The 17,055-nt window shown below is 39.8% G+C and overlaps 1 protein-coding gene across 6 annotated transcripts in view; it reads right to left on the bottom strand.

Annotated features, from left to right (window-relative positions):
• Positions 1 to 17,055, bottom strand: part of LOC116844583 — a 414,325-nt gene that overhangs the window by 77,057 nt on the left and 320,213 nt on the right. For all 6 annotated transcript variants that reach the window (XM_032816331.1, XM_032816332.1, XM_032816328.1 and 3 more), the window contains 2 exons: positions 13,179 to 13,787; positions 11,108 to 12,021 (listed from right to left, as the gene is read on the bottom strand). In XM_032816331.1, the coding sequence (XP_032672222.1) occupies positions 11,108 to 12,021; positions 13,179 to 13,787 (1,523 nt within the window). The remainder of the gene's footprint in view (positions 1 to 11,107; positions 12,022 to 13,178; positions 13,788 to 17,055) is intronic.

Raw genomic sequence — 17,055 nt, 5'->3', positions numbered from 1 at the left:
GAGAGAGAGAGAGAGAGAGAGAGAGAGAGAGAGAGAAAGATAGACTCGTCGGCGTATATTTATGCATGCGTAATGCGCATTTCACACTGTCTATTCGCCGCCGTTATCTCGCCGGATCTCGGCGAACGCGCGCTGATACGCATTATGCAAAATCCCGCGCTCCTCCGGGAGCAGTAAGCGAGAGCCCGGATTTTCTCGCCCGTGGGATACCGGCGAGAGCGCCGAGAGCGCGGGAGGGCTGATGTTCGCGTTGCATCGCGCCGGGGATACTCGAAAATTGGCCCGAGCCAGTGGCGAACGCGTTTAGGAACCTTCGCTCTTCGACGAAGAAGAATTTCGGAACAGACGGGGTCCCTCCCTCAACATCAGATTCCGTATATCTTTCTCTCCTATTTTTGCTTTGTTTTTTAGTTCTTCTGTTATTTTTTTTGTTATTATATCCTTAGTACAGCAATTTACTAAACAGTCTGGCGAATAGGGGGTCGTTTTCTTATATTTTTCTTTATATTCTTTGTTACTTCCTTTCTTTTTCTTGTGATAAATTTCAACCTAAACTGTTATAATAAATTTATAATACAGCGATAGGACTTTAAAGGAAATGCCTCTTCTGTAGGAATAATGCATTTATCTATCCATTTATATATGTAGGAAGCATTTATTTGAGGATTTATTGTAGGAAGCATCTATCCATTTATATATGTAGGAAGCATCAATTATCAATTTATCAATCTATTCATCTATATGGAAAGAATATTAGAGTTTTTTTATAAATGTTTTTGAATTTTATTGTTTCTAATAGTGCGGGAAAAGACTGTCAATAAGTCTGCCTATTTTTCTAAGGAAGCAACTTTTGCTAGGAACATAACAAATTTTTTAACAGTATATTTCAGTTCTTAAGATATAAGTAGCACATACGAAATGAAAGAACAGGCAATCGCTGCATAATGTTGATCTACCCCTCGATATAAAATTCTACAGTAATTTTTATCACAACATTCTCTCCACATATCTATCTGCTGACGAAAAATTTGTCCCACAGTCTTGATCAGGTTGATCCTAATCAGTTATCAGATTTTTATAAACTGATTTTATCAAATCCTGATAAGTCATATAACGCAATATGGCATTTAGAACTTTAATCATAAGGATTATTAATAATTAAAGCTTTATTAATAATTACGATCCGATAATATCGCCTTATATGAACCAAATAACTGACTGAGATGTTCTCTCTTTCTTTCATAGCTTGATCAGGGAGCCATGAGATAAATTTCTAATTTCTAATCAGACTATCTATCTCCTCTCTCTCTTCTCTCTTGTGTCTTTCTTTTCTTTTTCTTATATTTTCCCACCTGTTTTCTTTTGTTGTATCTTTTCTTTTACTTGTCTCCTTCGGTTAGTTTCATGCTACTGATCACAGTTCTTTATTTCGCGCGCAATTGGCCGTTGCGAATTCGAGACGCAAGCCGAAGTATGGTTTTCGCGAAAAGACGTTCGTGAAGTTGCAGCCAAGCACAGTTGTAGGAACAGCGGGATTCGCGTAACGGCATCGTAATATTAATCGGACATTCGCGCTACTACCTGACCATGGTCGAATAGTGCGCCAACGGAAGAAATTCATACTTAGAAGGCGCACCGGCGAGCGCGATAATCTGCGAAGGCGTTTTCCCGCGCGAAAAATTCCGGCTCGGAAAGCTCCCGGGACGCAACTTGGCCACTTTGCATGGTAATCAGACGCTTCAGACGCGCGCGATAAAGTACCGCGACACTTTGGACACTTCGTTCGAGTTGTCTCACCGTGATCGCCCGAGGGAAGAAATTCGTCGGATTTTCACGCGATGTTGCGATGAGAACTCGGCGGAAATTTGCGGAAATCCGCATACACACTGAGAGAAAAATGTTTGGTATTTACAACTATAATCATGTAGAGAAATAATTACTATAAATTATGGTCAAGATAACTATTTTTTAGTTAATTGTACTATAATTTTAGTGATTATCTTATATGCATGCTACTTCTACTATCTTCGTGTTGGAACAACCAAAAAATATAGTTGAGGCCCAATTTGACACCAACTATATTTTTTGATTGTTCCAATATGAAGATAGTAGTAGCAACATACATATAAGATTATTATCACTAAAATTATAATACAATTGACTAAAAAATGATTGTCTTGACCATACTTTATAATTATTTTTCTATATGATTATAGTTACAAATACCAAACATTTTTCTCTCAGTGCAGCGTAGATCGGATTTTATGAAAAAAATTTCTTAAGCGAGATAAATCGTGTCTTCGTGCACATAATTAACCGACACACTGAGAGAAGAAAATAATCTAACTAAAATTATGGTTATTTTGGGCTCTAATCATATTTTTTTAGTAAAATGGTAGTAGTAGCATGTATTTACGGCTATTATCACTAACATTACAGTAAAATTTAATTAAAAAAATGGTTTTCCTGACCATAATTTATAGTAATTATTTCTCTACGCAATTACAGTTAAATTCTAAACATTTTTCTCAGTGTACATTATCATATACATACAGAAAATCGTACTTCTTGACGGTAAATTTTATTCGTACTGTAAAACTCTTCAACGGGAGCGTCCTTTAGGACTTATTCTACGAAGAAGATAATTTTATTCGAACACGAGCGTGGAATCAACGGCTGGGCCTTAAAGGGTTAAAGGGCAAATCCTTGCGAGTCGGCGATCGTTCCATCGAGTGCCGCTGCTTCCGCGGCAGACAGACGAAGTCGATTCGCGAAGTACACCGCGACAAAAGGCCTGGTCGACGTTATGGCAAGGCGACAGAACGAAGCGTGAAGTGCGGGAGGGCTCTCGAAAGTGGGGCGGTCGAAACAAGGAGGACGTCTCGATGCGAAACAATGAGCCGACGGTCGGTCGTAGCGTCAAGAGCTTTCTGCTCCGAGGCAAATGGTAGTTAGATGTTCGTCCTCTTTTATCCTCCTCGGCGACTGCCTCACGAAAGAGATTCCGCTCTCACGTGGAGCTTCAAGAGGCCACCGTCGCCGAGAAGGGCTGAAAATTCGCGCGACGTCGCGACGGTAGTCGACGAGAGCGAAGAGCGAAGCGGGCGAACGAGATCGCATTTAGCGAAATGTAGCATCATCCCTGGCGAAGAGATCCACGCGTTTTCCGTGTCGCAAGTATTCGGGGAAAATGGGAAAAATTCTTTCGTGTAATCCGTAAGACGCGAACCGGCACCGAACTGTCGTTGGGATGTGCGTGCTTCCGATCTGGGGCAACCCGTGTCGTTTCCCTCTCGCGCAACCATCAACCAATACACAGCTAGAGAACTGTATATATTATCTCTAACAGACAGAAGGATCACATCTCTGATCTTTTGTCTTCACGGAGAGGATATTATAGTTTTCTTTTTCTATATGAATCCTTTTCAATTTTTATCACGTTTTCTAGCAGTGAGATATTAATTTAGAGTTAGATTTGACTTGAATCACATATATATATAACATCACATTAGCAATTGTGATTTAATTGAAAAATCACATCTAACTCGGAATACAAATTTGAGTATCTTACTTGAGGCAGGTTTGAAGTAAAATGACTATTAATACGACTCGATGATATATAATAAAAAATTTAACTGAAAGGTTTATGAGAATTGTAGGCTAGAATTTAGAGTGCGCTATAAAAATAACTTTATATATATTATTTATATATAAATACTATATGTTATATATAATTTATTTATAATACATATTTCAGTAATATAGATTTCAGTTTTTAAAATATAAGTAACTATGAAACCGAAGAATGATAAATTAAGACAGAATGTCGATTTGTTCGTTGGTGCAAAATTCTATAATAATTTTTATTCTAAAATTTTCTCCGTGCTCGTAATATTTTAAACGGTAATATTGACTGTTCAAACATTCTGGCACTCCTTGAGTTTTGCATTCCATAAAGGAGCTTCCGAGAGCGTCCACTCTCTTCTTTATTTTTTACATAGAACGTTCCATGGAAAATTTGAACCTTGATTTGAAAATTAATTTGAATTTTCACTTGAAAATTAATCGACTAAACATGCTGAGTAACGAATTTTAGTATATTACACAGCGTGCTCGGAGACAAATTAATCAATTTTCTGTTTTAAATGTGAATTTTTCGTAGATATTGCTTTCGAATTTAACTCAAATTTCTCTATAAGTGTAAATATATATTTTTTTCTATTTTGTAAGAAAAGAGAATCCCGTGTGTTTGTAATAATGGTAATGATGGAAGCAATAGTTTGAATCCAAATACTTTATATTTTCGCGACGCTTCGTTTCCAGTCGCGTGGTGACGGCAAATTCGATTTTTCCGTTCACCGGCACGCCGCCTGAAAATCCATCTGCATCCTCGATGAAAGAGGTCGCAGCTTTGCGCGCACGAATGGACACGGGGCGAATGAAGAATAAAACCGCGAAATACACAACGTGGAGGAGGCAGACGAGGAGGGCAAGCGAAGGAACGAGGGTCTCGAGGGGGCGAGCCCGAGGCAACGGGTAAAACCAAAGGGTTTAAAGCCGAGGGATTCGATAAAAGAACCCGCAAAGAAGAACCGTAGGGTGGACGCGAGCGGGGTAGGGCAACGGATGGTGAATCCGGTCACGGTTAAAGCTCGCAGCGTGTCTCGTCTCATCTCGTCGTTTTCTTTAATTTTCCGTCGCTGTGAATCCCTCTTCCGTCGTGTCTTCGCCGCTCCTCCTGCGTACCCGGCTTTCCTCTCAAGTATGAGCATCTGCAGTCGCCCGCGGAGTGCATTCTCATTGTTATGTCCCGCTCGCGTACGTAACGGCCGCTTTCCCGAAAAAGAGCTCGTATCGCGTCCAGAATATATAATCGAGAGAGACGATGCGTCTTTCGAAACAAAAAGAGAAAATATCTCATGGGCGGTCTCGTTGATAAGGATAACGGGGCCATCTTTTGACCCCGAGGATGAATAGGAGACCTTTCGCGCTCAGAAAGGGAGAGGATGTTGCTCGCAAAGTGGAAGATTTATGTGGATCACAGTGGATGGCAAATGTAATGAAAGATTCCTAAAATAATCCACATAGAAAATTTCTTCAAACTTAATTAGGATCCTATTGGATTTCCTAAGAAAATTATGAACTCTGGTTCATAAAAATGCTCTATTTGATTTTATTATAACTATACTGTTTTAATTAGCTTTCTTTTAGACATTTTATTTTTTTTTTTGGACATCTTTAAGACATCTTTTTTAATAGACTTTGCTATCTCTGGGTAAAAATATCATTCTTTTTCCAAGCCAGAGTTCTCAGTCTAAATTCAAAACAGTAACATTTTGCTTTTATCCATCAAAAAAAGCACGAGAAACTCGTGCTTTTTTTGATAGATAAAAGCAAAACATCTTTCGGACGTCTGTAAAACATCATTCAATAATTTGTGTTGTTTGAATAATGGGAATGATACACCGATTTGAAGCTGATGTCGAATAGATTAAGAATATAAAGTCTTAATGGCCTGGTTTACATCGTGCACTTGATCAGTATCAGGTACAGTATCGTGCTCGTATCAAATTCGTACTAAATATTTAATACGCACGATGTAAACACTGAGGGATCAATTTGGTGCGAGCGTACCAAGGAGTATCGTACTAAACTAATACGCGTAGGAGTATCGTACTAAACTAATACGCGTATCAAATGATACAAATGATGATGTAAACGTATGAAACGAATGTTAAAGGGAACCTAACCTAATTAAAACCGGTGTTATCGGTAGGTTTTTTGTATTATAGTATTGTATTAAATTATATTATAATAAATGTCTTGTAAAAAAGGAGAAATGGAGAGTTAAATTGTTAAATTGGAGAGAAGAAAAAACGAGCACATTTTTAAAATTATGCATTCCTCCTATCGGTCGAAGCTATCTTAAACAAATTGCAATTCCAAATACCATCACTAGGAAATAAACGACATGAATTAAATTCGTATTATATTTTTCCTTTAGTACGTTCGATGTAAACGCATCCGTATTAAAGCATTGGTACGCATCAAATTTAATACGCGTACTAACGTTTTGACGATGTAAACCAGGCCAATATTATTCTCGTAGTCGTTCGGAAGATAAACGGTCCAAAAGGTTGTTATCTCAACAAACAGCTACCTGTGTTACCTAAAAATTGCAGTTTTTCTTCCAAACAACCGTTTATCTCCCAAACAAATACGAGAATAACGTTGAGATTTTATATTCGTAATATCTACTTGTCCTAAATTTCAAATCGATGTATTATTTATTGAAATATTCAAATTTTTACAAAATCCTATGGAAACTTGCCTGCACTCCTTGAGAATTGGAGTTAGAATCTAACTACGGAAACCGTGGCTGGGAAAATTTGGAGAAATTTCTAGGCAGGAAGTTATGTCCATAGATAATAGTATCTGGACGATGCTATAAGATAAGATGAGAGTCAAAATCGGAAATAATATAATAAACAGAATAAATGATGAAAGATACGGATAGAGAGAAAGTGAAACAAGATGTAATGATAATGTATAACTTTCCTCCGCGAACGATTCCGTTGAACGTGGGCCATGTGCCGGGTAACGTATTCCAAAGAGCGAGACGGCGCGTTTCGGATTCGAGGTCGGCGCGATGGAAAGTTCATCGGCAAATCGAGAAGTTCACGAACGCGCGGAAATACTTTCTCCATCTCCTTGGGGACGCACGAGCGCGGAAAGGGAGAGTAAAGCGACTTGGAGAAATCGACAAAAGCCCGAAATATAAAAGCCCGAAACGGAGCGGTCGGAGTCGGAGGCGCGTACGAGATGGAGCTCGAGTTAAGCCGGGATTGTAAACGAGAAATTAAAGTACGCCTTGGGAGGCAGAAACAGAAGGGTGACACAAAGACGAGGGAAGGCGCCTTCTCCGAAGACGCGCGGGGTGGCTTTGGGGTAGGATTGCGTGCACGCGTTTGCGCGCTTGCATACTCGCTAATAAAATTGCGGAAAATGCAGCAAATTGAAAAAGTTAATGCGTAAAGCTCCAACGGTAGTGGCGAAACACGGCCTAATTATTGCAACGTCGTTCGCAGTCTAATTATCGCGCGAAAATCTGTCATTTTCAGCGTGTGCATAATTTAACAGAAGCGCGCTCATAAATGTTTCGCTGTTTGTCACGTGACATCGTCCTTACCGACGTTATTATTATTATTAAATATTTGGGACGTAATTTCTTTTTTTACAAAAAATAATTTTACATATAGAGGCACTTGAGTGAAATACAAAAATAATGACGTACAGTAAAAATTCACATTCAAAAAGAAAAGGTTAATTAGTTTGTTTCTGAATATGCTGTGTACAGCAAAAATATGCTGACGTATTAAAAAAAATCTACACTGAGAGAAAGAAATATCGAAGAAATAAAAATATTTATTTGCTGGACATTATAATAACATATTTGTTAAAAAAAATAAAAATATATATCTACAAGGGTATCTACAGGTCTCTTAGATTTTTTCTCCGCAATGTAGAACTGATTGAGATAAATATAAAAGTCTCATACCGTTTTGCAATATTCGCAATGAATCTCGAAATATTAATTAAAGAAGATTAGGGAATGATCACGCGCAATATGGTAAATAAGCCGTAGTAGCTGTTGTGTGCTTGTATATAAGGCCAAACTGAGCAAAAAACTTTATCATTTTGCAAATAACCACGTGGATTTTTTGTTATTAATAAAAGAAGATTGTTATATGATTAAGCGTGATAATGCATAAATCTTCTTTAATTGATCCGTTTTACGTTTCCACGAACGTTGCGGAAACAAAGCTGGGACACCTTGTATATAGTACTACACTGTAAAAAATCTTGCGTACACAATACATAAACAAATGTTCCAAAAAGTCCATTCTAAATTTTGTATCGAAAATAACTCATTCATATGTTTATTCGTGTGTTATTTACATGTACTAGTCTATACATAATGTAAATAATACACGAACGAACATGTGAATGAGTTGTTTTCGACACAAAATTTTTGGAACATTTCTTTACGTACTGTGTACGCAAGATTTTTTACAGTTTAATAAAATATTTCTCAAATAAGAAAATACGTATTTTCATAAAACATTATAGTTTTTCATGAAAGCAATTGTTCATTCTACTTGAATAAAAGAATTTAGATTTAAGGAAATGTGTTATAGCACCTACTGAACAAATATTTCCTATTTTTTCTCTCAGTATATATATGCTTTTATCCTTGGATATCTTTAAATAACGAAGAATCGTTTTGATAAATGGTTATTTTCTAATAATGCAAGAAAATTACACTTCTAATAAATTCTGCCTTCAAAAATCCCCAAGTTCGGATTTTTTGGAAATTGATAGTGACGGCTCGAATTAATCTCTTCGTCATATCTCAGAGCCACTCATTCTTAAGCCGCCACTGGTTTCCCACAGGGACGAAGTGGTTTTCCTCGGCGATGGCGAAAGCTCTCACGTGCGCGAGCAAGTGAACGAGCCACGCGACTATGCAAATGTATATTCGCCGGGCTCGTAAGGTAAACACGCTTTTTCCACGTCCGCCGCACCCTCCATCCCGGGGCGAAGACAAATATCCGCGCGACGGACCTTTTCGTCGCTCCCCGCACGGCGACAAAACAAATTTTTCAATTTTGACGTTTCCGTGGGAATCGCGCGAGTCCGATGGAAACGCCCGAAAGAGCGGGGGAGGCTCGCTCGACGCTTAACCTGATAAATCCCGATGATTTATACCGCCCGCGGTGGCGGTGGCTCAAACGTTAGTAATGTTACTATGAATATTTAACGCTGCCGCGCGCGTTACATACAGCCGAGAGTCTAAATACAGGTCTTAAATCCACAATCCGCGAATTTGTCGTCGAGACAATAATTTCGCAAACAGAAACCCGAGCAGAAATTTAACACTTTGTCGATTGTGTTGAAATTCTCAACTGTGATTATCCAATCTACTTGCTCTGCTCGAATCTTACTGTTTACATTTTTTGTGTATCATGATCCTCATGTTAATGTTTATCAAGTTTATATACTAAGAGAAAAAATATCTAAGAAATATACCAAATATTTTTACTCGATAAGTACTAGTAATATATTTGCTTATATTAATATAAAATATATTTTAAATAAGAAAATATACATTTTTTTTTAAACTCTAGTTTCTCATGAAAACCACTATTTATTCTATTTAAAAAAAAGATCTAAATAAAAGATTCTGTCCAAATAAAATAATTTAGATTTAAGTAAATATGTTATTATAGTATCTATATTTTGACAAAATACTTTTTATTCCTCAGATATTTTTCTCTCAGTGCACCTATTTGCTTATTTAATAACAAATGATGAAACGGGTAGATCTGTAATTCGAAGGGTTGGCAATATGTTAAGATAAATTATCCAGCGCCCATTATACGAGCGCCCATTATCATTTTCGGATGCACAACTGCGCCGTCCGGGATCGCTGCCAGGCCCGTATTCGGTAACGAAGAAGATTGAACGATTTATTAGACGAGCGCGTAATAATCCCGGAACGTACTTATCTGAAATCCCCATTCGTGTTCCAGAAAGATAATAACTTTCGTTTCGGATAAACGCGACTCTCTCGCGCACGACCGACTGCAAATACAGCGCGCGCGCGTTTTTTTCTTTTCGCCGCACAGAAGAGTAAATATCCTGGTTGACTTCCTCTGCCGCTTCCCCTTTGTCCTGGACGATCTCATATACGACGGACATAGCGGACAAGCTGGCTTCCCGTAATAACTCTTCGTCGTCAACGTCGTCACCGCATCGTGGTTGTCGTCATCGTCGTCGTCGTCGTCGTCGTCGTCGTCGTCGTCGTTATCGTCGTCGTAGCTATCGACGGCGCTATATCGAGCGTCGTCGGGGCACAATAACCTCGACACGTTCGCCAGGTTCTTTATCCTTCCGGTTATTGAGTCGCGCGAGTCGACACGACGACTTCACCGACGAGTGTCGGGTACTTTCCGCCGCGCAAAGTCGTCCTTACGATCCATTGTCAATTGAAAGACTCGACGGGGAAACGGCGCGGGGAATTTATACGAGTAGAGACCGAGGCAATGGTGAAATAACGACGAAAGTAGTAATAAGCAGAAAGTAAAGGGAAATGAAAAAAAAGACGAGTCATCGGTGAGCTGAAAAATGAGAACGTCGCTGAAGACACCGTCAGCGTAGAAATTTTCCCTGAGACTTTTTCAGATAAGCGCGCAGATCTCGATATTAGTACTCAAATTTGCCCTAAAATTAGTTATTTCGTTTTATTTCATTATAACACTGAGAAAAAAATTTACTAAATTTAAAAAAATGTTTGTATAGTACTGTGAAGATATTTGTTTAAATTAAGTAATTATTTTCTAAAATTAAAGAAACAAATTTATATTTAAAACTTCTTTATTTAATTTTAGAAAATAATTATTTAATTTAAACAGATATCTTCACAGTACTGCCCAAACAAATGTTTTTTGAAATTTAGTAAATTTTTTCTCAGTGTATTATTTAAGAGGAAAAGACAAGATCTCTCTCTCTTATTAAAAACACAATATGAAACTATGCATATCAAAGGCTCTGAGGTGTACAACTTAATTTAAAGAAAGATAAACCTAGATAATAAATATTTTATTCGCACTAACGTCCTCTTATAGGCCTCATTTTCTCTCAATTTAAATTGTAATACAGAAATTCATTTTTTCGACTATGATATTAATTAGGAATGCCCAGCAGGAATTTTTATCTCGAGTTAGACCAGAAATAATGTGGGGAAACTCTCGTCTTCTTTTAGTAAATAATAGCGAATATTTTTGTAGGATCAAATGAGGAATTTTATTTTTATATCAATGTTTGTGCGTTTCGATGCAACCCGATTATGCGACCGTGTTCGGAACGTGATAGATAGCTTATTCCGTCAAAGTGTTTAGTTCGCGATCTCGCGAGCTGTTCGGAAGTTGCCGTCGCCGTCATCCTCGAGGGAGGGAAAGAAGCAGACGCGAAAAGTTAGAGAGATCTGAAATTCGAAGAAGTGCTCGAAAATGGCTCTCTCTCTCTCTCATACATACATACTCACCTGTCATGGGCCGCCTCCTCCAGACAAGTGATGACAAGCTCGAAGTCGTTGAGCTTCTTCTTGCCGAGCACGCTCTTTAGGTGGCCAGCCAATCGCTGCGCCTCGTCCGCCGGGAACTCTTGTCCCAAGAGAGACGTGATCCTGACGAGTTTGACGCTCTCGTTACCGGCGAGCGCGTCGAAGAAGTCGTCGAGATAACATAGATCGGATCCTCTCTCCACCTGGAACACTACCTCGAGCGCCTCCAGCGTGCAAGCGGCGCTCTCTAAGATCCTCGCCCAGCCCTCCAGCTCGAGGGGTGACGTGTGCACCAACGGTGCCGGCGGTCTCTCGCTTGGCGCGGGCCCGAAACCGGGTCCAGCGCCGACTAGCCGGCAAACCGCGGAAATGTTGCCGTCGGACGCGCCGGCGGCCTTCAGCAACGAGAACACAGCTCTGGGTGGTACTTCCAGCGGGCACAGTTGGTTCAGTATCAAATGGGTCTTGGGGCCCAACAGGCCGGCCAAGTGGCCAATGATGCCGGACGGCAGGCCCTCTAACTCGCGGCGAAGGATATTGGCGTACTGCGCGACTGAAGTGAGGTAGTACGCCGCCAAGAACTCGGCCACCGCCATGTGAATTGGCGTGTAGAGGTCCGCCTTGCGTCTCTGGCCAAAGGTCAAACCCCGCATCAGGAAACCGAGTCGGGTGACCTCGATACCGCCACCGCGCGCCCTCAGCTCTGCCTCGGTGTAACAGCACCTGCCCTCCCTGAGCGCAGCCAGGGCCACCTTGCCGAAGTCCTCGAGACGCTTCCTGCAGTGGCCCGGAATCTCCTCGTTATACGGAATCGGCGGGTCTAGGCTCCTCTTAACGATGCACTTCACCGCGGCTTGTACGAGGGCGCTTGTCTCGGTCGGCAGGCTACCGGAGTCCTGGTGAAAGAAGGATGTTCTTGTGAGCGGCGTCACGTTTTTTTACGGAGTGTCTCGTGACGCGTTCTATTGTTGCGCGTTGTGTTGTCCGTTGATATCGTGCAGACTCTGAATTTCTCAGAGTAAAATCTCATCAAAAACGAGGGAAAATTAAGCTGAGAGCGATGTGAAAATATTGTCATTCGGAATTATAAGAATGGATGTTTCAATTAAATTTAGGCTAGATATTTTTCTCCTATAGGAGTAAATATTTCAATCAGATAGAATAGATTTTTTTTCTATGGGACATTTAATTCGTTCTTTTTCAGTGGAGTAGATTAGATTGATTCTTTAATCTCGAATGAGAATATCTCTCGACATTTTAGAGTGAAGAATTCGCTCTAAATACCTAAAAGTCGCTCAAATTCGAATGGCTAGACTGTCATTCTATTCTTTGAGTGGAACTCAAAGAAATTTGAAGTGCATTAATCAGCAGAACAGCCTTGATAAATGCAATGTAATTAGGTTATTGGTATTTTATAACTGCATACATTTGTTTCTGGACATTAACGTTCAGTTGTCACAATGACAAATTACTAATGCGACACATCGTTTCCACTTCTGCGAGCAAACCAATAACTAATAGATCAGTAATGCGTATGATTAGAAAATTCCAATAATTTACTTGTATCGCGTGTTAAGGCTATTCTCTGTTAGTTAGTGCACGTGATTGTACGTGTATGAGAAACTCGTTATATAGACGCGCGAGCAATGAAGGTGACTCGTTCACGGTCGCTGCGCGATTTAGTTAAATTGATTATCAAGCTAATATTCTGCGCAAGCGCGCGAACACTGGGTAATTCCCGCGTGCTATACGCTCAGTGAATTAATTATTTCGTGTACCGTGTACATATACACGCATACATATGTGTATGCGTTAACCGAATCGGTTATATTATATCGAGCGGTATTAATTTGCACGTGATAGAGATTCGCGGACACGCCGATCGCATTTCCCAGTATTTTTCCCTCGTGTCGCGGCTAATCCACGGATTAATCTTAAAAACAAAATATCGTGCGTTTAATTTTCTTGAAACTGTTTCGCAATTTAAATTTCCGCGTTTTTTTCGTTATGAGACATAAGCATCATCGTGTGAATATCTGGACAGAGGTCTTACTTGGTACAAGCAGCAGAGCATGATCCAGCCGAGCGGATGCTGACCGAGCTGCCTGATGGACTGCGGCTGCACGTTCAGCTCCTCAAGGAACTCGCAGGCCTTCTCGGCGATGTCGTTGTGAATAAAGTAGGCCACGCAGAGCCGCTCCACGTGCTGCCACTCGAGGCCGGCCAGGTGAATCCTGCGCTGCACCAACGGCGAAAGCGCGGTGGAGTTGTTAGGCGAGCAAGTGACCAGGATCCTGGCATCCGGCAACAATCGGCCTTCTAAGAGGTCGGCCGCGTCGCCGAGAGATGCCCTGCCGCCCACGCACTCGTCATAGCCGTCTAAGACAAAGAGTACGCGGTTTTCCATGAGGTGTAGGGTGCGCCACACATGTGAAACAGCATCGCCCAACGCAGCCGTTCTTGGAAACAGTTCTCGCGCTAGGTAGTTGAGCACAGGGCTGCCGCGAAGCTCGCGTAGAGGAACGATGAAGGCCAAAGCGGGACCGTCGCTCTGGGTCGCCCACTGGTGCAGTAGTCGCAGACAGAGGGTGGTGCGGCCGCTCCCGGGGCCACCCTCGATGGCGACACGTCGGGGCGCTTCCGACACGGTGCCATCGCTCAACTGGAAATCGTAATTCGTTCTCAAGTGAGTGGCATGTAATGCTGACGAATGGAACAGCACACATACACACACAGGACGTCGCATTTGCGGTGATAAGCGCAACGATGACTTGTCCATTAAACACACGGAAAAAAAGGTTTGGTTGAATTAACCAAATATCTGGCCGAATATGAATGATCCAGAAATTTCAATTGAAGTAACTCGAATTCTATTTAAGTTAACAAAATTTTTGGTTGATTTAAACAGAATTCGGGTTACTTCAATCAGAATTTCTGGATCGTTCATATTCGATCCAGAATATTTGGTTAATTCAACCAAATCTTTTTTTGTGCAGATTTTATAGAAAATATATGTATATAAAATAGCACAGGATAATAAATTAAAGCAGATTGCCGATATTCTTCAATTAAGCAATTCTATTGTAACTTTTACTATAAAAATCTCTGCGTGTAAGTAAACACAGAGACAACTCGTCACATGTACACGGAGAAAATATTGTAGCAAAAATTACAACAAAATTGTCAGACTTGTAGGATGTTTGTATCATGCGTCTTGATTGTGATCTGTTAGGTTTTAAAGGGATGCCGAAAACTTTACCGACATAACATTGACTTTTTCTGCAAAGTTTACGTCTTGTTATTTGCACAGAATTACAAACGCTTTTACACAACAGAAGTGCATGCAAAAATTAATTGGAGCATTGCTCAATATGTGACGAAAACGAAAAAAAAAAGTTTAAATTTAAATTTTGAGCTGTCAGTTAGTGCAATATTTGTTTAATACAAACATTCTGCAGGTCGTAGATACCGAAACTGTGGATACTTTAATTAGGAAAATTTCAAAGATCACTATTACACTTTCAGAATTTAGTTTCGATGCCAAAAAAAATACGAAAAGTTTGCAGAAAAGTTTGATTACATGTGGTTAGTTTTTCTGACAACTATGATAAAGTAGAGCGAAAAATTAGTTTACGGATATTTTTCGAGATGGCACCATACTTTGTCGCACTTTTCACAACGTCCGAATATTTCGAGTGGATATATATATATATATATATATATATATATATATATATATATATGTATGTATGTATATAGTTTCCCACGCAACTGTTTATCGCAACGATGATAATAACTGAACAAAGACGAAGAAATCGTAAAGAAATCGTTGTAACGACACGCCCGAGTTGCTTTCCTATGCGTAATAGCAATAATTAAATAATAACCGAATAAATTAAATAATAATCGAATAAAGAAATAATAATACTCAAGTATTAAATAGTAGTGATAATAATATCTACTCGACAATCGTGTGATAATATTCGCGAGTGGAAAATAACGGAATGACGATGATCGAATAATCGGTAATAACAATACCTAGGTAACGGTTGTAACAAAAACTCTAGGCTTCACAAAGGCTAAGTGAACGGCCGGCTCGTGCCGCTGACTAAACAGCGTTTGGGAGGCCGCGCGGTCGGCTCATGTAAACACGCGTGCGTAAGCACGTGCTCGAGCGTTACACCACAACACTCTCAACCGTCGAGGCGAACGCATTGGGAGTTGCCGCGTTATTTTCTAGATTATTCCGCGCTGATTTTTAATACCGCGTTTTGACTCCGCGACAATTAAGACACCTCAAGACGCTTACTCTTCACGCGAGCAGGTGTTGCGGGCTTTACCGTGTAATACAGGTAATTACCGCGTTTCCTTTTTATTTGTCAGTAAGAGAAACGTCACGATCGAGTTCCTCAATACCAATCAAATATTATCATCTATTTAATATTCGAGTATTATTATTTTTTTATTTTATTATTATTTAATTTATTCGGTTATTATTTAATTATTGCTATTACGCTATAAGAAAGTAACTCGGGCGTGCCGTTATGACAATTTCTTTACCTCGTCTTTAATCAGTTATTATTGCTGTTGTCCAGTTATTGTTATTCATTGTTAACGATAATAACGAAATAATGATGATCGAATAATCGGTAATACCTGGATAATGCTCTAACCAAAATTCTAGGCTCCACAAAGGCTAGGTAAACCGATCGTCGTGACGGTTGCTCGGGTTGTTGACTGAGCGGCGCTGGGAGGGGGGAGGGGCGGCCAGGCCATGACACCATAACGCTATCAGCCGCCGAGGCGAACGCATCGCGGGAGCTGCCGCGTTATTTTCTAAATTATTTCGCGCCGATTTTTGATACCGCATTTTTACTTCACCACAATTAAGGCAATAATTAACACAATTTGAGACGCATATTTATCACGCGAGCAGATGTTATGGGCTTTACCGCAGCGGGTAATTACCGCGTTTCATTTACTTTTTTATTTATTAGATAAAGAAACGCCGTGATCGAGTTCCTCAATGCCGATTAAATATTATCATCATCCATTTATTATTCGAGTATTATTATTTCTTTATATAGTAGTCATTTAACTATTTTAATTACGTATTGGGAAGTAACTCGAGCGTGCTGTTACCACGATTTCCTTACTTCGTCTTGCTGTCGTGTGTAATTAATTGATATTACCGGATATTATTATACGGTTGTCGATCAGACATTATTATCATCGCTTTATAATTAATCGAGAATTATTACTTCTTTATTCGGCTATCGTTTAATTATTTTTTATTAGGAAGGAATTCGAACGTGCCGTTATAATTTTTCTTCATCATCTTGCTGTCGCGTATAACTATTTGATATTAATTTATTAAATCACTAATTGATATTCAATTAAATTTCTGTCACATAGATCTAATAGAGAAGACGCAGTTACGTGGCTCTAGAAGATGTGATGCCTGGGACATGCCGCGCCGGAGAATCCGGCTCGAGCCTGGCAGAGTTGGCGCGAAGGTGAGTTTCACTGATTTAAATTCGTAATTAGAAATCCAATAAAACTGGAAATTCTTTGGTTTGAAATCAAATTCCTTAATGCCATCATTGTCGTGTGTAATACTAAATTAAATGTGCTTTATGTTGTAGAGATGAAGCAGACGACCAGCCAACTCTTAGGGGCTGCTGCGCCGACTTTAAAAAAAATGTCACACTATGAAATATGGTGTGCCAAGTCTTGGCACACCATATTTCAAAATGTGCCATTTTTTTTGCAGTTCTGATACTCTCTTGAATAGTTCTAGAGCTCTTTACAACAATTTTAAATAGTTCCGGCCATTAAATACAAAAAAAAAGACTTTCAAAAAAAGGTGCGCTAAGTTCTCGCAGCGCACTTAATCAAAAAAACTATTTAAATTAACTATTTCTTTAGAG

Source organism: Odontomachus brunneus, unplaced genomic scaffold, assembly GCF_010583005.1.
Source record: "Odontomachus brunneus isolate Ranch 3 - 2012 unplaced genomic scaffold, Obru_v1 Obru_scaffold_042, whole genome shotgun sequence".
Taxonomy (NCBI): Eukaryota; Metazoa; Arthropoda; class Insecta; order Hymenoptera; family Formicidae; genus Odontomachus; species Odontomachus brunneus.
Note: the sequence above shows the minus strand (reverse complement) of the source record. Positions and strands in the feature narration are given on the sequence as shown.